General features: G+C 42.0%; 1 protein-coding gene across 22 annotated transcripts in view; it reads right to left on the reverse strand.

The window, feature by feature from the left end:
- Window positions 1–235: 235 nt before the first annotated feature.
- TPM1 (tropomyosin 1) overlaps window positions 236–24,562 on the reverse strand; it is a 27,555-nt gene continuing 3,228 nt past the window's right edge. For 3 of the 22 annotated variants that reach the window (XM_039865399.1, XM_039865401.1, XM_039865393.1), the window contains 7 exons: window positions 14,648–14,781; window positions 12,460–12,577; window positions 11,130–11,200; window positions 10,278–10,353; window positions 9,763–9,825; window positions 9,436–9,505; window positions 236–1,576 (listed from right to left, as the gene is read on the reverse strand). In XM_039865399.1, the coding sequence (XP_039721333.1) occupies window positions 1,494–1,576; window positions 9,436–9,505; window positions 9,763–9,825; window positions 10,278–10,353; window positions 11,130–11,200; window positions 12,460–12,577; window positions 14,648–14,781 (615 nt within the window). In that variant the 3' untranslated portion in view covers window positions 236–1,493. Of the gene's footprint in view, window positions 1,577–1,603; window positions 1,732–2,472; window positions 2,817–6,268; window positions 6,467–7,392; window positions 7,955–9,435; window positions 9,506–9,762; window positions 9,826–10,277; window positions 10,354–10,795; window positions 10,872–11,129; window positions 11,201–12,459; window positions 12,578–14,647; window positions 14,782–22,028; window positions 22,226–24,562 lie in introns of those variants that run through there. The other 19 variants (XM_039865400.1, XM_039865397.1, XM_039865396.1 and 16 more) reach the window with 17 other exon arrangements.

Below are 24,562 nucleotides of genomic sequence, written 5' to 3' on the forward strand. Positions count from 1 at the left end.
ATATATATCAATGATATGGAGAGTCTTTTGGAAAGGGTCTTTCCTGTTTGGTAACAACTTCAACAGACCAAGGGGATATTGCCTTGAGTACTTCTGGGGAGATAACACATGAAACCCAGTTTTTCCCTGGACTTTGGGATATTCTTTTGCTTTAAATCATTTGTGAGGGAAGGTAGGTCGATTACACGATCTAAAGTTCACAAAGTAAAAACATACAAACGACAGGACCACTAAGTTTAGAAAATGGCCTACAATGTGCATTTTATTCCATATCATTATACAATGTTTACACATACAGTAGTCCCCCCTTATCTGCAGTTTCACTTTCCTCGGTTTCAGTTAACTGCAGTCAACCACGGTTGGAGAACATTAAATGGAAAAGTTGAGAAATAGACCATTTGTAAGCCTTAAATTGCATGCCATTCTGAGTAGTGTGATAAAATCTTGCACTGTCCCACTGCGTACCGCATCATCCTTTGGTCCAGCGCTTCCACGCTGCGCACGCCACCCACCCAATGGTCACTTAGTAGCTGTCTTGGTTATCATATTGACTGTCATGGTATTGCAGTGCGTGAGTTCAAGTAACCCTTATATTTACTTAAAAATGGTCCCAAGGCGCAACAGTAGTGATCCTTTCGATTTGAATATGCCAGAGAGAAGCCGTAAAGTGCTTCAAGTGAAGAGCTGTGTGTATAGGAACAAAGATAGCATATATAGGGTTCTATCCGCGGTTTCAGGCATCTACTGGGGGTCTTGGGAGCTATCTCCAGTGGGCAAGGGGAGACTACTGTAGTTATAACTCTTAAGAAAATGTTGTTTCTTTACCATTTCTATGTAGTGCCTAAATCTTTCACTTTAACATGGAGAAATGAAGAGTGGAAATCCACATCGAATGCCATCCTACCAGTTGTAATGAGCTGCAAATGTGCCAGTTAGAAGGAAATAGTCTTAAAAGAGCAGTGTGGCTTAAAAACCCTTGGCTTTAGTGAATTCAGGCATACAGAATTTATACTCTCATCTCATAGTAAAACTCAAGACAAAATAAATTATTGTTGGACAGAATTCAAAATTGTATGCCATTGAATGAAAGACCACAGTGGGCCTTTTGTTTAAAGTAGCACCAGTCCACACCTGATTGCTTCCAACAGTAATCTTCCTGTTGAACATATCGTTGGCACTTTGAGTTGAAATCTTTCTGCTTTAGTGAGGGTTCCTAGATTAAGTATACTGTGTTGCTAAACTCTACAGAAGTGTGGCAACGGCAGCTTGGGAAATGGCACATTTAAATCATTATTGCTCTGACCGGGCTTGCCTCTGTGTGTGTGTGTTTTCCCCACCCCTCAATCTAGTCAGTATTTGTGGGTGTTTCTGTGACAGTGGTAAAAGTAAATAAAAATGCATTTAAGGGGTTTCATGATAAGCACGGTGTTTAAAAACAGAACAAATCACAACAAAAACAACATGAAAGAATGTGGTCGCAGCTAAGGAGGTTTTCACATGTTGTTTAACTCCAGTAAAGTCTGATCCAGCATCTGATGCATACTAAGGTTTTCTTCTTTGGCATGAGCCACTTTCTCTGTGGTGGGATTAGAAAATTAAGTCATGAATAGCTGCACTTTGGACACAATGGTGGTTTGTACATTTAGGCAGGCAAACATCAATCGCAAACACAGGATGAGATGATTAGGACTAGGCATGCTTGTAAGACATTACTCATCTCCAGACAAGGACCTACAAAGAAGAGAGCCATCTCTGACCTGAAAGAACTACAGGCACAGCAGGTTCTCACACAGCGGTTAGGCGAACCTTCACCAACAATCCACTCTGAGAATAAAATGCAGGTGGGTTTGGTGAAGGTCCACTGGTCGTGTGCTGTGGGAACAGGGAGAGGTGCTTGCAGCACTGAAGTTAATAACAGCAGACATTTATGAGTTGCAGGCAGTTTAAGGCCTGGGAGTTGTGCCGTAACAATCTCACAGAAAACAAAGATGACGTAAATTGGTTTTCTGACAACTTTTGGAATGATTTATTTCTGTTGCTCATTAAAAAAATCATCAACGTTTCATGCACACTTCAGTAGGGCATTCTCTTACTATTTTTATAGCATTCTATTTATCATCAGCACGACATTCTCACCAAATTCCAACAACACTGTTAGACTGAATAAAAGCATACCTTTCAGACAATCAGGGACTTGACATGAGCTGCTGTTTTCAAAAGCTATTTTGCCCAAGCATAGGTACATTTAATCATATTTCAAACACTATATTAAGAAGTCAAGAATATGAATATGTAATAGGAATATATATTATATATATTATATCCTATATATATAATATATATATGGTTATACACATACACACTCCACTGCTTTGGCTAACTTAAAAGTTCCCTGTAGGAGATAAAAAACATTTTTTGGGGGGAGTGAGGTTTTCTTCACTATGTATCAGTTCAAACAAGAGGAACTACCAATGCAAAGAGGAGTGCTTGTTATATTTATTCCTATACATAATGCATATATTTTACCATAAAAGCTTTTTTGGGGGATTAAATAGAACTGAAATATTCCAGATATGAGGAAAATGCAGCCAAGACCAGCCTTTCGGCTGAATCCTTTCATGTACATTTCTGCAGAAAGCAACTGTTTTCAACCCTATAATTGAAGGTATGACAGACAGTTTTAGATTTCCTGCCCATGGGCTTCATTCCTAGAATTCGGCCCAAGTTCTTTCCCACTTAAGTTTAATCCTCATTCAGGGCCAGCTTTAGTTGGTTAGTTAGGCGGCGGTTTTGCTCAAGTTGCTGGTAGAGTTGATCTGTACAGGTCAGCAAGCAGGTTAGCAGAAGAGAAAGAAGAGGCAGAAGAGAGGTTAGCTGGACTTGGAGAGAGGGAGTTAACAGACAGAACACAGATACCTCAGGCACTGGTCACTTGCTGAGGTTACCCTTACCCCATGGTCATCTGTCCTGTGTCCAAGAAGGTAGATGGCAAAGGCCCGGCAGACTTAGGAAAAGTCAGTATTTTTTTCTTGGGGATTAGGGAGAGGGGTGAGGGAGCAACAGGGTACAAGTAGGAGAGAGTGGGCGTCCCTCTCGCACCCCACTACAACCACTGTGTGAACCGAGATGAATGCAGTTTCTAACAACAGCCTGAAAAACTGAGGCAAGGCTGGAGGCGAGCCCAGCACATCATCTACTCCGCGGTGGGGCTCAGTGGAGATCTTATGGTGAAGCCTCGACTGGCCCACTTCTGCTCACCTCTTCCAGGAACTCTTTCATCATCACTCCCAGGGCTGGCTTTCCTTTTAGGTGGTAACTCGAGGGGGCTACCACTACTGCATTAACACTTTTCGAAATGCAGAACTAAGTTCCCTGTTGCCCAGCAACATAATGCAGGGTGCGAATTCTGAACTCTCATCTAGGTTTGATATAGGGTGCTACCCTCTCCAACAGCCAAAGAACAAGCACTTATCTCTACTCAAAACTGACATAAAATTTACCTGCTTCCTTCTTGAAGGTGGCATTCATGTTTGGTGCTAGATGTATATGTATAAAATGAGCAAAACTTTGGACATCTACAAGGAGACCAGTGTGATAGAAATTTTACACATCGGCATTATAATCTGCTCACATGGCAAGGAAGCCAACTATAAGAGTCAGTCCAAGGGATACCCATACAATGAGGAGAGCCTGGCACCAACACAAAAAAGCTGATGGACACATGATTGTTTTGAATGATGGTGACAACCTGGACCCAGAAATTCTACTTAGGTGATCCTGAAAAGCTGACGGCCCTACTCCTGGGGAAAATGAAAATGTCCGGTCTCTACTTCCAGGTTTGTTGGAAAATTGAGAAATTATTTTAATTTTCTCTTATAAGTGGTAGAAGATGGGGAAGGTATTATATTCATTACACTTTCCAGCCTGGAATATCTCTGGCCTTGTCCTCTTTGCTCATCCAAATTTTCTGAATATTCAAAACCTTGGTCAAATGTTACTTTCTCCAGGTAGCTCCCGGTCAGAATTATTCTTTGATTCTGAATGCACACAATCTTTTAGTTCAGACTATCTTCCCATAAGATGCCCAGCTCATTGAGGGCGACGAACATTTCTGGTTCACCTCTTTATCACATCCTCACTACCTTCTACAGTTGTCTTGTATATGTCATATGCTTGGGGGCTGCAAAATCTAAACCCCTCTAATACATTCACAATATGGCATGGGATAACTATTGCCACAGGCAGGCAGGATGTCTGTTTGCTGAGCCAATGTTTGGCCAAGCTGGAATGGAAGAACTTCGGAGAAATTCTAGAGAATCCAGAGGATCAGTGTGAATTCATCTTAAATGACAGCTGTCCCTAACACATCCTCCCTTGGACCTGCTCCACTTCAGCTGCCATAGAGCTGGTATGCCTGGGTGAGGGCAGGGACCAGAACTGTTTATATGTTTGGACGTATTTTCCCCTCCTGTTCTACCTTCCAGATGTCTGGGGCCTCTAGAACCCTGACTCAGCAATGTTTTGGGTTTGGTCCAACCTAGGTTGTTGCAGCAGCTGTAGCTATGGCCTAACACACTAAACTAGAAGCCTGGGCTCTGACAATTTCTTGGTAAAATCAACTTGCTATTTAACCTCTTGTGTACCCATATACCTTCTTGGGCTATTCAAATTTGCCTTCCCAATCCATCAGTTTCCCATTTCCTCTTGTAGGATACACTTATAGAAAGTATGAAAGTCTCTGAGAGGGAGAGTTTCAAAACAATAGATGTGCTTTCAGAATTAACTGAATATATGCTCAGCAGAACTTACAGAATTGTCATTTAGTCTATTGTAGGAAGCACTCAGAGAAGGGCCAACTTCTATTACTCTGAATTTAAAAAAGAACAAGGCAGGACTCATACTCGAAAACAGGCCCAAGGAGTCTTAGGAAAAGAACATAAAATTACAGAAGTCTTTATATTCTCAAGGGAGAGACACTGTCCAGAATCTAAATTTTAAAAAGTTTACTGTAGCACTACTAAAATAATTTAATTTACAGCCCTCGTAAGCAGAGTGTTAATCATCTGCTCTGAAGTCTTTGATATTATTTTCAGCTTGTCCAAATTTATCTGAGTATAAATTGAGTATATCATATATATCAAATAGTAGTACATCAAACCTCTTAGGCTAACAAAAACTGCACACAGATGAAATGAAGATCACCCACACTTAAAACACAGGAGAGATATAGCCAGATTGTTGAAGACAAAGAAATGTTGGGAATTAGGAAACAAAAGTCCACATCATTTTAAAGTTCTAATTTTGCAATGTGTTTTTGGCAAATCACTTAATTGCTGTTTTTGAGTTGAAATAGCAAAGCCCAAACGAAATGTAACTATATTTTGAAGCATTTCCACTACTTTTTTTAGAGGAAAAAAAGAATCAATGTCAATGGCTATACATTAAACATATCCACAATTTTTTTTTAAAAACCAAGTATTATTGCAAAGATTATGTAAGTAAAACTTTCCTAAAGAATACATGATGTGCTTCAGAGCACAAAATTAAACCTCAACTTGAACATAATCATATTTAGAAAACCTAAGATGTCATCTCATGATAATAAAGGTGGCTGAGTAATGAATATACTTTTAAAACGTTTTAACTCTTCTTTGTGTTGTAAAAGGAGGATCGACAATCACCTACACTTACATGGTTTGGATCCAAGTTCTTTCTCACCTTTCCCAGTGTATAAACTCCTAGTAACGTGGGATGGCTATGGCATTCATCATGAGCCCCCACCTCCAGAGGAGGGCCACCTAAGCAGCAACAGAGAGGGCTCACCACGTCCCAGACAAAACCTCTGGCGGAGGAAGCCACTGCTCCAGGTGGATCTTCAGACCCCAACAAGCAGTGTGTCCTGTGCAGAGGTCCTCAGCCCAGACTACATACTAGAACTATCACGATCTCTTAAAAACAAACAAAAACCCCCCAAAAAACAAAAATAAAACCCACAAATGCCCAGGGCCTCATTCTAAATTCTGGAAACCAAAACTCTGAGAGGGACCCAGGCATGAGTATTTTTATTTTCTCAAAGTTCCACAAGGAACTACTGTCTTAAAAACTCTTGATATTAATGTATAATGTTCAGAATGAAAAAAATAAAAAATAAAAAACCCAGCAGCAGCCAAAAATTAACCCTTATATGCGTGAAGCAGATTTGTAGTTTTATTCAGTGTTGAAACTAAAATGTCAATAAATAAGAAGTAAAAAGAATAGCAAACAGAAATAGCTTACACAGTGTTTATTTTACACTGAATGAAGAGCTTCTGTACAATAGAAAGCACAGTGTGCGCCTGGCCCTAAGGCAGGATGCTAAAAGAAAGAACCAGGGTCAGCTGGGGAAGAGACAAACTGCAGAGCTGAGAGAGGCGGAACATCCAGCTTGATGAAGGGGTCTTGGGAGAAGTGAAGCAAAGAAACTTATCTGCATGAAGAGAAAAGGTGGGAGAAAAAGAAAAAAGTGGCACAATGGAAAAAAAGGAAAACCAGACTAACAGATGAGAGCAGCACTTGAAAGAGCTGAGAAGCAGACATGCAAAACCTGCTGCCAGCTGCACCTGCGGGAGGTCGATCCCTGCCCCACCTAGGGTCTGGACCGCCCTCAGGTATCACAAGCCCCCTCAGGGTAAGGGTCCATCTTAAGACCCAGGAACAGGTTTTACAAATAAATTTTGAGCTAACTCATCTTTTAGTATATTTACTCATACTTGATACAAGTTTTCCCCATAGAATCAGCATGTTTACGGTCTCATGGAAAGACCAGAGATAGGGGAGAGGGGGGCGCTTTCTCTAGTTTCCATAGTGACCATCCTGTCTCTAGGGTAACATGGAGATTCTATAAGCTGTAAAGCAGCAGGCACGGGCCACACCCTTCAAGCTACCATTTTTCTGCATGGGTGAAGGAAGGACAGCTGGGCCTGGAAAATGAAATTTCCAGCTTCTGTGGAATTCAGTGCCACATTATCAGGGTAAGAGAACCCTCTGTGAAACACTCCAGGTTAGATTTTAAAGAGACAGAATAAGTTTAAAGTTTAGGTTTGGTTAGTAATATAGAAATTAGTTGTGTGTGCTCAAGGTTCTCATGAGAACAAGACTATTTACTCCATCTCTTAGTGCCTCACAGTAGTAAAAGCTGGGCCATTAACTCCCAAACTCGTATTGTGCAATTTGTGTTTTATGTCCCATTTCTTTGACACAAGTTGTGGTGCTTGTTGGGGGTACTTTAATTCCCTTTATATAAACACAGAAAATTAAAGGCTTGGCTACTCAGGAGAGTGTTTCTCTCTAGAATTCTTAACAGTGAGGAAGAGGTGATCTTTTAAAGCACCAGTCTTTAGGCTGTAGTGCACCAATTTCCTGTCCCTCAGACCCTCAGTAACCTGACTCTTTAGGGTTCTTAAATTTTACTTTTTTTTTTTTTTTTTAAAATGATCATTGTTAATTCAATCTCAGGAAACCAATTTTTGATATTTCTTTGGGAAGTTCCTGCACAATTGCATGACCTCCTAATTTTACTTGAGCCTAGTTTAATTTCCTAAAAGGACAGTGCTCCAGTCTTTCTTATTCCAGTTCACGGCTCAGTGGGAATGATCTAGCCTACGGATCGGGAAATGAATGAATTCTGAAAGGAAAACGATTTGTACAGACACTTAATTTACTTGGCCTTTATATTAGTAAAAAGTGAAAAAACAATGGCTATCCTAGATTATGCAAAGAGAGTAGGCAGAAAGGTGTAAAGATGGAGATTCTGGAAGCACAGAAAGGAGCAGCGGTGAGTTTATCATATTAGCATGAGGGCGCGAATGTGAGCAGGCAGGGTGGGTGAACATTTACATGGAAGTCATATCGTTGAGAGCGTGGTCCAGCTCCTCGCTGATGGCTTTGTACTTCAGTTTCTGAGCGTACAGCTCGTCTATGACGAGGAAGTGGAAGGCAGAGGTGCAAGGACATGGAGAGTGATCAAGAGATGGAGGGTGAGTGAGGGTGGCATGGGCGCCATCCCGACACAGCAGCAAGAAAAGGGCAATGCATGAAGGAATTGGTGCCGCAGCAGGTGGCCAATGCAGGAGGCGTGCGTTTTGTTTTTAAACGAATTGAAACAAAAACAAAAAGAACAAAACCCATTAGAAAATAAAACAAGAAAGACGCAATATGAAAATCATAACAAATATGGTAGGTATATCAGTAAACCACGTTAAGTCCCGAACAAAACCACAGAAGGCTGCCTCCTGGCCGGGTAATAATAGAATGTCTTTCTTTTCTAGAGCTATATTTTAATTACACTGGAGTAGTCAGCCACCTGCAACTATAAACAGTGGAAAAATATCCAAGGGCAGTGTTTTGGAAGAACAGTTTGTGACTATAGTCTATAATCCTTATCTGGCTCCACCTTCAAACCACTGACTTCCTGACCAAAGGAGACCACTGGGATATGGACTTCTTAGTGCCATTTAAACTACTCCTTGTGGTCTTCCCAATCAAGATGCCCTGTTAGTGGTCCAGGAGGCCTGACAAGCGAGGACAGCCACACTTTTTATGGTGGTGGTGTGCCAAGTCTGCAATTTAGTTTTTGCATTGATGGCTCTGTACTTTGCTATAGTTGAACAGTTTTGCAACCATTTGTCTTTCTCTCTTCTCCACTAGCTTAGTTACTACCTACACCAATCCCCAGGCCCTTCTCTAGCTCCTTCTTCCTTGGATGTATATGTTTTATGCATTTTTTCTTTCTTTTTCAAAACTGACTACAAGCCTTCAATCTCAACATTTTGGATTTCTGTGAGACATATTCAGGATTTCTCAACATTTAGGATTTCTGAGTGTTACTACAATAAAACTTAAATTAGGGGAAAAATGTTTTTAAGTATAATTTCAAAATATGATGCCCTATTATCCCCCATTCCTCTTTCAGAATACAGAGCATTTGCCAAGATAACTAATGACAAAAACAAAAAACAAAAAACCAAAAACCCAACCCAAACCCTTCTTCATACTTGGAAGAAGATGGGTTGTGTCTAAAAACAAATCTATACCATTCTGACAATTAGGAAATATTACTAACGATAGAAAATACACCAGTCATTCTCACATTCTACTACCTTACCCGCAATGAAAAATAACCCTGCCACACTTCTGAGGAGCGTAAGGCAAAACTGGATGGCATCTGCTGTTACAAAAAGAGACATGTCCCGTCTGGTGGCTAACAGTCATCTGGTGAGCAGAGGACTCAGGTCCAAGAGTTTAAGAGCCACAGAATGAAAACCCCAAGGACAGACAGGAGGAATGTGCAAGAGCAAAGAAGTATATCAAGGTTGATGCATCAGGATTAGAAAATCATTTTGCCAGGTCTATATTCAACCAAAAGGATTAAATTAAAAACAAAACTGAAGATCTTACCTTCTAGGTCATCAATGCTTTTCTCCAACTTAGTTACTGACCTCTCCGCAAACTCAGCCCGAGTCTCAGCCTGTAATGATTTAATTTATTTCAATCAAAATAGGGAAGTTTTAAATTTCCAGTAGTAGCTACGAATATAGAGAATGGAAATCAAGCACAGCATTCATAAAATGGGTCAGAAACTACTTGTCGGTCAGTACAGTGAGAGCTGGCAGCTACCACAGCACATGTACTCCAAGAGTAACTTTAAAATGAAAAAGCTCTGACCTGCTCCACAAAAACAAACTCATTTAGAATTCAGTTGGCTTCACCCAACACCCATATTACCTCCTTCAGCTTGTCAGAAAGGACCTTGATCTCTTCCTCATATTTGTCTTCCTTCTGCGAGTACTGTAATTAGAAAGAACGTTCCAGATGTCAGGCTGCAGCTCACTCTATACTCTTGTCTTCTAATACAAAGAAAATGCCAGCCCAGCCAACAGATGTTGAGGCTCTCTCAGGAGGTAATGGAGCCTCTGAGATCAAATGGCATACTACAATATAGTCTCTGTTTTCCTACCTATTGTTTTACATGGGATAAGAACAAGATAACATCCATTTGGCACTTGGCTTAAATTAAATTGTTACAGATGACTCACATACTCAAAATATATTCTCTATTAAAAAAAAAAAAGAATCTGTTATCCAATAACCATCAAGAAATCACTTCAAAACAATGCTATTTATTAAAATGCCTAATGGACTACTGCTTTCATTGGTACGACCTTAGAAGAGAAAAAGCGAGTGTCTTTTGAGTAGCTCTTAAAAGGTGCCTTTTCCCCCACACCATGCTCCTGGCCTACCTTCTCAGCCTGAGCCTCCAGTGACTTCAGGTTGTTCGTCACAGTTTTCAACTCTTCTTCAAGCTCGGCACATTTGCTAATGTTTTCGATCAGAGGCAGAAAGGGTGGGAGACAAGCCAAAGGAAGGAGGAGAGAAAAAGGAGAGGGATGGGAAAAAATGAAAACTGAGTCCTAGAGAACAAAGGGCTGCCTTAAAGTAGCCAAATCATCAGATACTAAAACACTCAATTTCGCCACAGACACTGCCCCCCAGCCTTGCAACAGCAGAAAGGCAGGGTGACAAAACCCAACAACTTTGAAGTGTGATAATTTGGCTTCTTTTCTGGCTGCACCAAAGAGCATTTCTGAAAGAAAACAAAGGAGCATAAAGGACCCAAAGAAAGCACTTAAAGCAAGATATAAGATAGCAGAGGGTATAGTGAAGGTGCAGTTGTTATACCAAATGAACCAGTAGGTATTGGAAGCTGAAAGACATCTGGGTTGCAGTTAAACCTAAAAACCACACAAGTCATCAGTACCTTATCCTCTGCAGCCATTAATGCTTTCAAGGTCTGATCCATTATTCTTAATTGTTCTTCCAGCTGTCGAACTTGGCTGTTAGTGGACACAGGAAATGCACAAGGCCATTCTCAAAATCAGTGTGCAGGTAAGGCATGCAGTGATACACGCATTCATACACAGACACCCCGCACAAGTCCTCCGTGTTCCAGACTCATGGCTCGTCTACATCAAATGAGCACATAAGAAGCCCGGAGCTGAAACAGGTAAATGTGCAGCTGCCAGAAGGTCATGCTGTTTAGTCACTGCTCTGCGGCACCCCACACACGGCCTCCTGGAGCCAGGCCTGCTTACCCTTCTGAGAGCTCAGCCCGCTCCTCTGCACGTTCCAGGTCACTCTCAATGATGACCAGTTTACGGGCCACCTGCAGCAGGATAAACACAATACACACGCACCATGGGGTTTGCAAGCTTTGAACAAGTGGGTGTGGGGGTGGGGACTGGATCCATCAGCCCCTAAAAGATCTTGTTTACACACAAGATGATCCTCTTTCCCATGGACTGGAGAGAAGCAAGTCTCCATTAGGAGTCCCAGTGGAGAGGAGACCAGAGGCTTCTGCTCACAAAGACCCAGAAAGATTGGTTATGAGTGGGCAGTCTCATTTTAAGTCTGACCCAGGTGAAGTCTGTATAATTACATAGCAGCCAGACCAAAGTGTGGAAGGAGGGAGAAATATGAAATTCATCATCTCAAAAATAGAGACATGACACATTTTATGCTGTAAAGGTAGGGGCTGCCAAGAGAGCACTGAAAATAATCCTGAGAACTCCATCGATTTAGAGTTCTGTACCTCAATCTCCTTTTTTGTGGAGGAGGTTAAAAATGCCAACAGAATAGCAAGAGACGCTGACAGGAGATGAGCTTGTGAAAAGACTAATGAAGTTAAATTTTTGTTCAGTGAAGAAAGGAACTGAGCGAAGAAGGGATCTTTTGAAGTCTTTCAAAATTAGCAGGCATAGTGTAATCGGGAAGTAGTAGTGGTAATAATAATGATAATAATAAAGGAGAGTCAATGACATTTCAAGATAGCCATGGTACACTAAGGGCAAAACTAAAACCTTAAGTCTTATTGGCTCTGTTACCATAGGAAGTTGTTTTCATGGGGCCATCACCAGAAGCTGATTCAACTATGAACCTGTGCTGATAATGAGATTCTACCACCTTGAGGAGAAAGGAGGACAGATTAAAAATGTCCTCCATGAATCGACTGAGCGAGTGCATTGTCTTATCTCTACAAGAGCATGGTCCATAACACCACATTGTCTGAACTGGACTGTGCTAATGAACCACACCAAGAACTGCTTGCACAGTGAAAGCATGAGAGGCTCCTTCCACAGACAGAGAGGCCCAATTCTCCCTTCTCCTGGCCACAGCTTTTTTGTCCTGGTCTTTTGGGGAAGCTTTGGTCTTTTCCAGTGCTACTGACTTCATGATGAAGCCTGGGATCCCCTAAAAGGATCAAATAAGAATCATTTTGTGGAGACAAAGAAATTCTGCTTCTCAAAACCACTCATATCTGCCAAGGAAGCAGATCATTTCAATTAAGAATGAAAGGCTGTATCCACTGATCCCTGCCCCCTGCCACTGCTGGGGGTCTATGAAGCTTTGGGTCTAGGATCTGACCTCTTCATACTTGCGGTCAGCATCTTCAGCAATGTGCTTGGCCTCTTTCAGTTGGATCTCCTGAATTTCCATTTTCTCCTCATCTTTTTGGGCTCGGCTTTCAATGACTTTCATGCCTCTGAAAAGGAAGACAAGTAACAAGACCCAAGATTTAGAGCTGACCTCCACAGACCCACACTGTACTGCAGTGGTTTGTGAGGCTTAGTGTAACCAGCAGACCAAAACAGAGCACAGAGCTACTTTTATTTTCTAAGCCATGAAGCAAGAGTTTCCAGAGCTGAAGGCAGAAAGATACACACTTCTGTTTATTGCGAACAAAACTTCACACTTTCGGTACTGGTGAAACTGTCCAGGAATCTAATGTTGAATGAAAGGTAACATGTCAGAATTCTGTTTGAAACTGGGAGGCAGGGAAACAGGAGAGCCAATATGCTTTACTTGCTGTGTAAATAATTGGATTTCTTCCCTTTCCTGGTGGGAAGCTCCAGCTTGAAAATGTACCAATGTTAGAAAAGCAAATTTATCTTGACGTATTTCCTCTTACAAAGAAGGTAGCTGTTCTTACCTCATCTGCCACAAATGTACATACTAGATTGAACCATATGAAACTGCTGATATTTGATCATGTCAGACCTATAAAAATAGCAGTTTCATATGGGCCATCCTAACACTTTAGATAAGAAACTGTGTTTTGCCTTTAATGGAAATCTTTCATAGCAGGGGTTTTGAGAGACAGGGTTAACACTACCTTTTGAAGTTTTGTTCGCTGATGAATACGTATGAATCCTATGGCATAATGTTAAGATTTGGAAAATTAAACTGATCCAAATTGCAGACTTATGGAACAACTACTTGTGTAAAATGGTATTCACTTACCAAAATCTAACTAGGCAATAAGGTAAATAAACCACTATTTTTTGATGAGGCCCTACAATGTATTTTAGTAGTTCTGAGTTCTAGTCTTGGCTCAGCCATAAGTTGGCTGTGAGACTGTGGGCAGGCCACATCAGGCTTAGTCCTAGTTTTCTCATTTGTAAAACCAGGGGACTGGAGTCGATGATCTCTAAACTCCTTTTTATGCCAAAGTCTAACATTGCCAGATTGCCTTTTAGGTTCACTAACAAGTGTATTTCAGGAAGAAGTCAGCCACGAAACCACTGTGGTATGTGTACACTGTTAGAGATGATGAGTCATCTGAAAGAATTCCAAAACTCTTGGTTAGAGAAGAAACTATAAGCAGCAATGAATAATGAGCTGAAAACTTTAGCTAGAGTCTTTAATCCTAAAGTCTGAAATCTAACTTTATCTATGGTGGCAGTGAGCAGAAAGTTACTTCAGAGATGGCAAAATGGACAAAATAAATGACTGCATTCACCTGCTCAGGTGTCCTGAGCCACCCCACTACTTTGTCATACCTCAAGCAACGGAACTCTCTCTCTTCTCATGGAGTCTATGCCATATGAATACATTAACTTCAACGGCTGAGCATAAGAGACAACGCCTTCTAGGATACACGAAGTTGTGCTAGTCTATATGACCACGGTTTTCCTTCACTATCACAAAGCTGAATCTTGGAGCAATTAAGTCAGTGGGAATGGGCTCAGAAGACACGAGTATCTGATTATATTTATATGTGCATGTGTCTTATCAGCATTACTAAGTCCAAAGCAATTTACTTTTGCAGATCATATTTCTGTTTTATCTGTGCTTTCTTTTTCACCTGTTTGTTGGGCTATTTGACAACCGATAGTCCACAGTTCACTTAACTAGGCCTAAGCCTCCTTGGTAGGTTTAAAAACAAAGTTATCTTTTAAAAATGCATAATTGCTTTGGGGTCAGCAGGAATGAAAGAACCATTATACAGCCCCAGAATTTCTTGTTTATACATCTATCTTCCTTGTTGGATGGTGAGCTCTATGAGGACAGAAATAAGATCTTTGTCTTCTTTGTAATTGTGGGGTTTAAAGCCCCTATGTACTTTGCCTAAAAACACCCATGTTAAACAAACAAAACCAATAAATTAACCACTAATGTTAAATTAAAACCAGTCAAATTATACCTAGGATCAAATGAGGAAATGATCTCAAGGAACTGCAAAATTCTTGAACCCCACAGATCAAAGAAGCTCTCCCATTCCACCAGGAGGAAAGACCCATGCTAAAAGCTGGGCTGGGTGAGGTGCCCTCACCTTTCACTCTCATCCGCTGCCTTCTCGGCCTCCTCCAATTTCTGCAAAGCTGTTGCCAGACGCTCTTGGGCACGATCCAACTCTTCCTCAACCAGCTGGATGCGCCTGTTCAGAGAAGCTACATCGGCTTCAGCCTAGGCAGAGAGAGTGAAAGGTATTTCAGAACTGGGGAGAAAAATGAGGGTAGTGCCTTTAGGAAGTGGCTGAGAATGAAACACTGATTTTAGACAGAAAGCCTGGGCCTTGTGGTAATACCTTTGAGTGCATTATAAGCCCTGGTCAACTCTGGAGTTCTTGGGTACGTTCATATACTGATTTATATAGTGACTGTCCACATTTGTTTATATACAAATCCATACACAGCACTATCATTGGAAAGATGGACCCTTAAATGCTCTCTTGCTGGGTTCCTTTCTTCCACAGATTTCAACACACTGGCTTTACTTAACGGAGAGCTTCATTAAAGCCACCTCGCTCACTGGGGGCCTGAGGTGTAGACAGGGATAACATGACTTTACAGAAAGAGCCAGAAACCAGATTCGGGAGGTCTCAATCCTCCTTTCTTCAGACCATTTTCTCAAAGGGGCCTTATAAAAGAACTAAAATATTTCAAAATGTAGTGGTTCTAAAATATACACTATACAGACACAACTAAATTCAGTACCCTCCCACTTTCAGTAACTCCTTTAGAGTAACTGGTAACACTGGAACAGGGCCAAGACAAATTTCCCTAGTGTTTCCGACATAAGCCTACTGGAATTTCTTACAAGTCAAGGTTGCTACAAGAAAAGTTTCAAACTCCTTAGGAGAAAAGTAGTACAGATCTGTTTTTATTTGTAGATGTTTCTTTCTTGGGGATGCAATGATTATCTACTGTTATAAGCATCTGTTACTATGAGCCTCAAAACATTTGCAAGACTGCGAGGGTCCATTACATACACTTGAATGGGTGGCTGTTTAAACATTATGCATTTAAATGAGAGATGGAATTTACTAATCAGACATCATTTCTTCAACTTCACCCATTTTGAATGTCTGCTTATCATAGGGTGATGGGGGTTTTCAGGATACATGGAAAGTTTTCTAAAAGTTACAATACACACTTAGGGACCTATGTTAGTTCTCTGTCTACATTCTTGTCTTCTTTACTCAACTATAAGCTTCTACGTGCAGGGAATCATGGTTTCCTGTAGAGTATGAGCTCAGAAAATGTCTACAAAATAGTAAAATCAATCTTATTTAAACAAAAGCAACTTTCTTAGCTTGTGAACTCATGATATACACAGTTTGAAATGCACATGCAGTTAGAGAGGCTGTGATTATGGCCCTGAATCAAAGGAATATGAGAACATTCAGTTCTTAGCAGCTAAAATCTTACAAATCTAGATGAGCAAAGTTTTATTTGGGAAAGAGAGGTGATTAGGGCATTTCCAAACATGGTGAAGGACTTTTTTAAAAAACATTCAAATATACTTTTATCTCATCAAAAATTAACCATGTAGTAATAATTGGTTGATAGAGACAGGGAGCAGGGGGAAATGAGAAATGAATCTGAAGGGGGGATGGTTTACAATTGTATTGGCCCAAGAAGTAAATCATTATTGGTGCACAGCTAGTAATGGGCCTCGCTAAGTCTAAAAGGCAGGTGACTTGGTTTTTTTGGAGAAGGGGTGAGGGTAATAAGGACAACATTTCTTAAATATAGGAAACTGCCTCTTAAAAATCTTTAGTCCTATTTTTAAAAATTGGGAGGAGAATACATTAAGGTTATAATTTTGGGTCAGGTTTGCTTTCTTCACTTTTCTCTATTTTTCCTTTCCAGTAAAAATTCTATTCTTTTATGCATGGGGGAAATAAGCAACTTCGAAAGTTAAAAACAAAAATGAAGAACAAAAAGGAAACAAACAAAAAAACTTCAGTAGGGTTTCTAGATCATGCATTCAAAAATATTCCCTTCTTTCCTTATAATTATTATTTAAAAAATAAAGGCAAGTATCCTTGTTACAGGTGGTCTGGCCAGAGAAATGTCACTGAGATTTTCAAAGATGTTTTTTGTAGCCACCGCTTTCTAAGTTCCCTGCTCTGCTTTTCATCTGGGCCCCAGCCTTCAGGACTTTGTACTCATAGAAAGGAGACGTTACAATCTGGGGAAGTAAACTTCCGGGTGACAAGCCAGTCTAGGTCCCCAGCTTCCCACACAGCTGGGACATGAGAGAGCAAGGAGAGAGCACACCATGTTCATTTCTGCCTCTGTGCACAAGATCTTCCTACCTGAGAGGTCCCCCACTCCACCGCATCAATCTGTATCTTTTCTCTTATTGCTCCCTCCTTTAGTTCTGGACACTGTTTTATAAATGTCACTAACTTTTCTCCCAGGAGCATTTTGTTGGACCTTATACTTCTTGACATTATGGGTGTGTCCTAAGGAACACCAGCCAATAGGACCTCGTATAGGGTGCCCAAGTGCTCAAGCAATGACTGGGAATAGAGATCTGTTCTAAGACCAAGACTGGTGCACACAGAGAGAAAACCTATGGGTGGTCTGCAAAATGGGGTCTCAGTTGCTTAGCTGGAAGGGCTAGCTAAACATCCAGCTAGGCATCATCGAGCAGTTCCCAAAACTGGCTAAGTGTCAGAATCCACTGAGAGATGTGTATTAAAAATACAAACTTCCAGCCTCCATCCCTAGAGATACTGATTCAGGAGGTTAGAGGGGAGGGCAGGAATCTGCACTATAAATAAGCGACCTGTTCCACTCCTCCGCCCAAAGCAGCTGGAAAATCCTGTGGGAACTGATTTTCTAGCTCTTCATTCAAAAGAAAATAGGAGGATGGTGGGATCTCTGACCCAGAATGCTGACATATGCTCAGGTCAACAGCCATCGGTGGGAGACAAGACTAAAATCCAAGTTATCGGGCTCCTCACGGGCTGGGTCGTCACTTCTCCTCACAGTCTCCTGGAACCTCATGAAAGCCCTGGAACTGGAGGTCCTCACCTTTGTTATCTTCCTTCTTCTTGTGTCAGAGTGGAAAGTTCTCTATAGCCACCTCCAACCCAACTTCCCTACCCATACAATGGCCTTCAGCAACAGAACCTAACCAGGGCTAGGAGAACAGTTACTGTATTAAATATCATCCACTAAACAAGTCCTCTCAATCCTTTTTGAAGTAAGCTATGGTATAAAACTGAAAACTTCATCAAGTAATATTAATGGGTAACAGCTGACATAAGGACACAGAGCACTTGCTCTCAATACCAGAAGCCAACACTTGCTGTTTCAGAGTAAGACAGACAAAGGTGCTTGTAGGTTACAGCCAAGACTTGAAGCAGTGTTTGGGATACATCTACCTCTATATAAGCTTCCCCTGGGAAATGCCTGGACTCTCACTGGCTTTTCAGGCTCTACCATACTGGTCTGATTGCAATTTTGTCTGATTCCCTAGAATTCAAGATGTTTCATTTCATAAATTAATTAAGGGCACTTCTTTCTCTCTCTTATTTTTGGGGATATGTTCTGTGTTCAAAAGGCCCACATATTTCACCTTCACAAACTTTTTATTTCCAGTATGTGTTTTCTACATTCTGAGGCTTATATAAACATTTTCTAAGATTCCTTTCATCATAGTGGGGGGAGGGGGGGCACTCTACTTAAGAACTTAACCTGTGGTTAAGTTCTGCCAGTACAAGTCCATAGCCACATGACCATCTGTTATTTAAAAAGCAGATATAAATAACAAAGCGTTTGGGAAGGGTCAAGACCCCAGATGCAAATTATTTCCAGGCATGGAAATCACCCTTAGTGTGCTAGGTTAGCTGCTTCTAACGACACTCCAAGTGTTGACGCTGCTGGCAAAATCTTTCAGTTTGGGATGCTAGTTTCTTTTATTTCAAAAGTGCTATTGTGTCCTAACAGGTAATGAGCTACTCAGAAAAGAGACTGCTATATTAGTGAAGGCTACCAATTGTCTTCCTGCAGATCTGTTGTTAAACCACCACCAGGCACTCTACCCTTGTGAGGTGCCTTAGAGTTAGATATGTCAGCCCTGCCTCCTCCCTGGCAAAGGTACCAGCTACCTATACAGAGAAAAAAGCAGGCACACCACTTCTCCACTCCCCCCACACCCAACAAGGTACTACACAGAATTTAGAGGCATGCTTGCCCCAACAGAGCAAAATATTACTCCAAATCAGAGTTGAAAAAAAACTTTTACATGGCCTAGAGTTTCAGGACTTCCAGATGTTTTAGTGGCCAACACAGCTAAAAAAAAAAAATTAAAAATAGCAATAATTTTTACTTAAAGAATTCCAGTTAAGGCTATTAAGAAATAATTGTAGTAGAATATTGTATCCTAAAAATTAATCCTCTGGAATATATTTTCAAAGCCCTGTCCAAACCAGAGTGGAGCATGGAATGATCAAAGGTCAGGCCTTTTTATTTCATGCAAACTGTAGTTATACAGAGAAGGTTTCACCCAACTTGCTGTGTAAGACCAAGTGACTACAGCCAAGTCAAACTTCTGCCCTTATATGGTAAGGAAAGGGGGAAAAAACACTGATGACATTAAGGGGCACTCCCATGGATAACAGATAAACACAACCTCCTCTATCTGTGCCAAAGCCTGTAATTTATGAGGCATGTTTGTATAATGAGGGAGAATGGACATGAACAGGGCATTGTTGTGCCTTTGCCTTGCCTACATATGAAAGCAGAAATTGAGAGTGTGTACATATTCTAGTTACTGCCACCCTGGGAGTGCCAATGTGAGACAAAATGCACTCTTAGTTTCTTAGTCTTAGAAATATTTACCAACTCTAAAGAGGAAATGGCCTCGGAATTTTGTAAATTGGTTATTTCTCATGATTTAATAAAGTTACCAATTAAAAACCTACAGGCCACAACTTTAAGTCTCCGTATTTGCTGGGTACTATTCAGAAAGGAAGAAAGATTGGCTCCTTCTTGCTACTTTTTCCTTTGATAATGACAACAAACAAACAAACAAACAAAATCCTCATGGGTCAAAAGACCTAGTGTCAACTACACTATTACATCAAGCAAAGTAGCCTCATTCCAAACATTTAAAGGGCTCACATACCTTGGAAAAGCAAACCAGTAAGAAATAAGGGAGGACTGATTTTTCCAAGGAAAGTGCTGGTATAACAGGGCCAATTAACTACAGCCTGCCTGAATTGTTGAGAATTTGAATTAAGAGCCAACTTTCCAAATATTTTTTGCAGTGGCTCATGACTTTGTCACAAAATTTTCATCTTTGCTGCCAAGAGCCACTGTGAATGCTAGGTTAACTCATAGCTGTGTCTGAAAACTACCAAGAAACTACCTTAAATTAGCTATAATCTTTTAAGGTCTAGTTTCAGAAGTGAGGAGCAACTTTCAACCTGAAGTTCTCAATGGTCTGACTCCATCCTCAAGTAGCTAGCTGTCTTAAAAGGTTCTGTGTCTAATTACCTGGATAGACTTTTCGAAAATTACGTTAAAAAATGAAGTTATTTAAGCTACTTTTAATATAAAGTTTTGAAAAGAATGAAAGTATTGTCTTTAGCCAACTGGCACAGGAAGATCATTGTTATAAAAATGCACAAAAGAGAAGGTGCGTATAAAAGTAACAACGTGCTCATCATACAATTTATCTTGTGTCTCACATCAACACTAGGCCAGGAGTCAATAAAAGGCTCTCCCTTACAGGACCACATATTCCCTTTCTTAGCAGGGTGAGGAGAATTCTACTGACTTCCACCACTAATACCACTTCAATCCACCAAACATTCCTTCTAGCCTGCCCATGCCCTCTCTACAAGTTCCAAAGACTAACAAAAACATATTGATTAAAAGCATTTAAATGGAATGTTTTAAGATGTAATACAATGAGCGGGCCATTTTCAAGGCCTTTCGATAAGTGGAGAATTGAAGGTGAAGGAGCAATGAGCTATGCCAAGTGCTGTGCAGTTTTAATACCGGCTGACACAGAACATCTACTTGTTGTGCCTAGCACCACTGTAATTTCTTTATACGTACTAAGTCTTTTCACCCTCACAATAGGTAGGTGCTATTATTACCCACATTTATAATTAGCAAACTGAGAGACTGAGAAGTTAATTTGCCCTAGGTCTCACAGGTAGTTAAGTAGTGGAAGATTCAAATCTTGGCAGTCTGGTTCCAGAGTTCTTGTTCTTATCCATCTCGTTCCATTAGTTCTAATAGTTCAAGGGCAGTTGCTAGCCACTCAGGGAGGGAGTCAGAATCAATTTATCGCCCAGACAAATTCAAAGACATCCACAGGACCGTTGCTGACTTGTTTTCTTAAAAAATCCCTTTTGCATATTGATTTTCTGATTCCTGTCTGTATCTGAAATGTCCTGGTTAGGCCTTCGTCTTAAGAGGAACCTTTTGCTTCTATGTATTTTATGCAAAACAGGTCCTGTAGTTTCTGCAGCCAGCTGTACACTTAACCAATAGGATTTACTCAATTGAGAATAGGCTTGTATTAAGCACAGCGGGACACAATATTATCACTTGTCATAAAATTCCCAAGGTGTTTGAGTATCTTTATTTAAAATACACACACACCGCACTTTCCCTCCCCAAATTCAACGCCTAAACTAAACTGCCTCTGAAATTCTGTTTCTGTTTGTTGGATACATTTGCCTTAAGAGAAAGAAAGCCAGGTATTACATGCAACGTGGGGGAGGGGGAAGAAGGCAAGAGAATACACCCAATAATCGTTGACATTTAGCCAACTTTTTTCAAGATTCGGTAACAAAGAAATATCTCTATCTGTACATTAAAAGGGATGACTAAGGGTCAACGGAACGCAAACTTTATAAATTAGAAGCTGGAGCTGTCAATGTCTCAACCACCAGAGAAATAGACTTCCAGGGAAACCATCAGGGATGGTAGTTTAGCATCCCCGGGTCTCAAAGTCCGGTAGTACCTTAGACTAGACCTGTCGGAGCCCCTTCCCAACGGAACGAATTTCCGAAAGAATTTCTTTCTTCCTTTCCCACCCTCGGAGTAAATGCCAGCAGCGCAAAGTGCACACTCCGGGGGACCCAAGACACCCAGGCCAAATGCAAACACCCCAGAAATGGTGCTCCTTCTGAGAAAGTGCTGCTTCCAGAACCTTCTCAACACCACTCCTACTTCCCCCTGGAGCTTTTACTTTAACCAGGGAGATGAAAAACGCATAAAAAACCCGGCAGAGCCCCTCCCCAGAGCCCCACGCCGGCCGCCCAGGTGCGCCAGGTGCGCCTCGGAGCATGAGGACAGGGGTAGGCTAGTTGGGCTCCCGAGGGCTCTGAGGCACGGTGTGGGGCCGACTGGGGAGGAGACGCCTTCGGGTGGGTGGGTGATGGGTGGGTCCCTTACGGTCTCCCTCAGCTTCCTCTCGTAGTCCAGCTCGCGCTGCAGGCTGCCCGCGCGCTCCTCCGCGGCGTCCGCCTGCTCTTGCAGGCTCCGGATCTTCCTCCGCACCGCCTCCAGCGAGCTGCTCCCCGCCATCGTGCGGGGCGGCGGCGGGCAGGCTGCAGTGGGAGAGGCCGGCTGCTGCGCTCCTGCCGCCGCTGCCGCACTCACGGCCGCCCGGCCGCCCCGCCCAGTCCTCGCCGGACGACGGCGGCGCCCCCTGCGGCCCAGGAACAGCCCGGAAGTTACGGTCTCACCGCCGGTGCAGGCGAACCGCAAGCGGGTGCGCGAGCGCGCGTGGCGGGCGGGGCCGGGCGCGCGCCGCGGACCCCAGGAATTTGTAAACGGCGGGAGGCGCTGCGCATGCTCGTTGCAACGAGTCTTGCTGGCGTCGGGTGCGCGCTTTGGGGCACCTGGCGGACTGCGCCCTGCAGAAAAGGAGGCCATCAAACAGAGATTTTCCTTCGACTTCTAGCACCGCTCCCCGGCTCCGAGTAGTCCAGGGGTAACGGGACTGGCTGCTAAGGGCGATGGTGCCGCCTACTGGCGGCGGGAGCGCCGCTGCAGAGTCCTGGATTCCCAGGCCCAGAAGAGAGGGAAGCCGAACGAGGGATTTGGGGCCTGAATGTACCCCCAAAGCGACTGTTGCTCGTTGTAAAGAACCCCAGGACACAAGATTCTAACCACAACAGCCCTTCTCCTACTCCAAAACTCACGAAATGAAAACCACTAATATATTGCAGTGGTTAAACCTACCTATTCTAAAAGTCTTCCCAAGTTAGAATCTGGCTCCTAGTTCTTTCCTGGCTGTGTGACTTTGGACAAATAACTTGACTTCTCTGGGCTTCATCTGTAAAAGTAGGGTTAATAGTACTTTTCTCATTGGACTGATGTGAGGGTTATGAAATAAAGCGCTTAGCTCGATACCTTGTACATACATAGTTAAGAACTCAAATGATAACTTTAGTTAATAAACAGGCAGGCACTGTCTTAAGAGTCATGCTGGGGCCCATAACCAGCTGTGTGATCTCAGGCCCGCCAGATTCTCTGGGGCTCACTTTCCTTTCCGTAAAAACGGCCATCTCAAGAGTCCCTTCTGCTTGCAAACTTTTCTGCTTTTAGATCAGCTTCTGAGCTCTTTCTGGAATCTGACCAATTTAGGGCTGGACGGAGCTGCCTTTAAAAGGCACACCAAAGAAGACAAAATCCTAAGAGAGCCCCTGGCTACAGCAGGATGAAAACCAACGTGGGCACAATCTCTGGGAATCCACCTCTGCCAATTGGGCTTTGTTTTTAAATGCCTGCTGAGTCTCACACCTTTATTTTCTCACCTTTCAAGTCAGTTCCTGATGTGTTTAAGTGTAGGAGTAATTTAGAAAAAGAAAACAGACCTGACAACCCTCTCCTCCAGAGCTCCTAACAACTAAACTCCTTTGCTTTCCAGACTCATTTTCCATGGACTTTCTCACAGCCTCGGCTGAGGCTGAGTCTCTCCGAAACCCCAGCAATGGCCCTCACATCCGGTAGGTGGAGCCTCTCGCTTTGTTTCCACACAGTTTATCTGGTCAAGGGGAAGGTTACAATTCCTCTCCTAAAGGAGTAGAAACCGTGGCCTCCAACTTTGAGGGTGGGGGTGGGGGACATCTGGGAACCTTCAGAAGGAGCCAGGGAAATTGCTGGACACTTGCAAGTGCTCTAAGCAGCCAACTAGTGACTTAATGGCCTGCTTTCAAACACCTGGGAAAATCAGTTTCAGGTGAGTTCATTTTCATGCTGATGTCATTATAGAAGAGTTTAGGACAGTTCTTAGCCTTGGCTGCACATTGGAATCACCTGGGTCTTTAAAACACTAACAAACGTCTGGGTTCCACTCCCAGAGATTCTTACTTAATTGTCCTAGGCAGCCTGGATTTAGGGTTTTTAAACCTCTCTAGGCAATTCAATTTAGATAAGGTTGAAAGAATCACTGACTTAGGAAGCAAAGACCTACAGGGAATAAAGACTCACATACTGTAAATATCAGGTACATAGTTATTGGGGAAGGGGTTGAGGACCAGAGAGAAAATAGGAGCCATCTATCCCCTTCAGCCTCACTTAGATGGAATGACAGCAAAAAATTTAAAACAAAACCATCAGGGATGCTACTTCCTGAATTATAACCGTTTAAGCTATGAAGAGCCCACTTCTGGAATAAGATTTGTAAAGTATGTTGGTAAATTAGAAAAAATATCTTTAGTAGAAGAAAAATGTAAAAATGTTTTACAGTAGTGAATGATGACAATGAAATGTCCTAATCAGAAATGTAATATAATACTACCTCAGGAAACTCACCTCTCTCCCACCTCCCCCTTTCTCTAGTGACATCTGTCTCCTCCTGTTCAAGTAGACTATTTTTACTAGTTAAGAATCACTCTTCACAAACTTTTTCAATATTCCTATAGGTTCCAAACAACCTAAAGTGTTAAAGAGAAGATGAAGAATATATACTACCCCTTCTC

Source organism: Pteropus medius, unplaced genomic scaffold (genome assembly GCF_902729225.1).
Source record: "Pteropus medius unplaced genomic scaffold, Ma_sr-lr_union100, whole genome shotgun sequence".
In the NCBI taxonomy this organism is placed as follows: Eukaryota; Metazoa; Chordata; class Mammalia; order Chiroptera; family Pteropodidae; genus Pteropus; species Pteropus medius.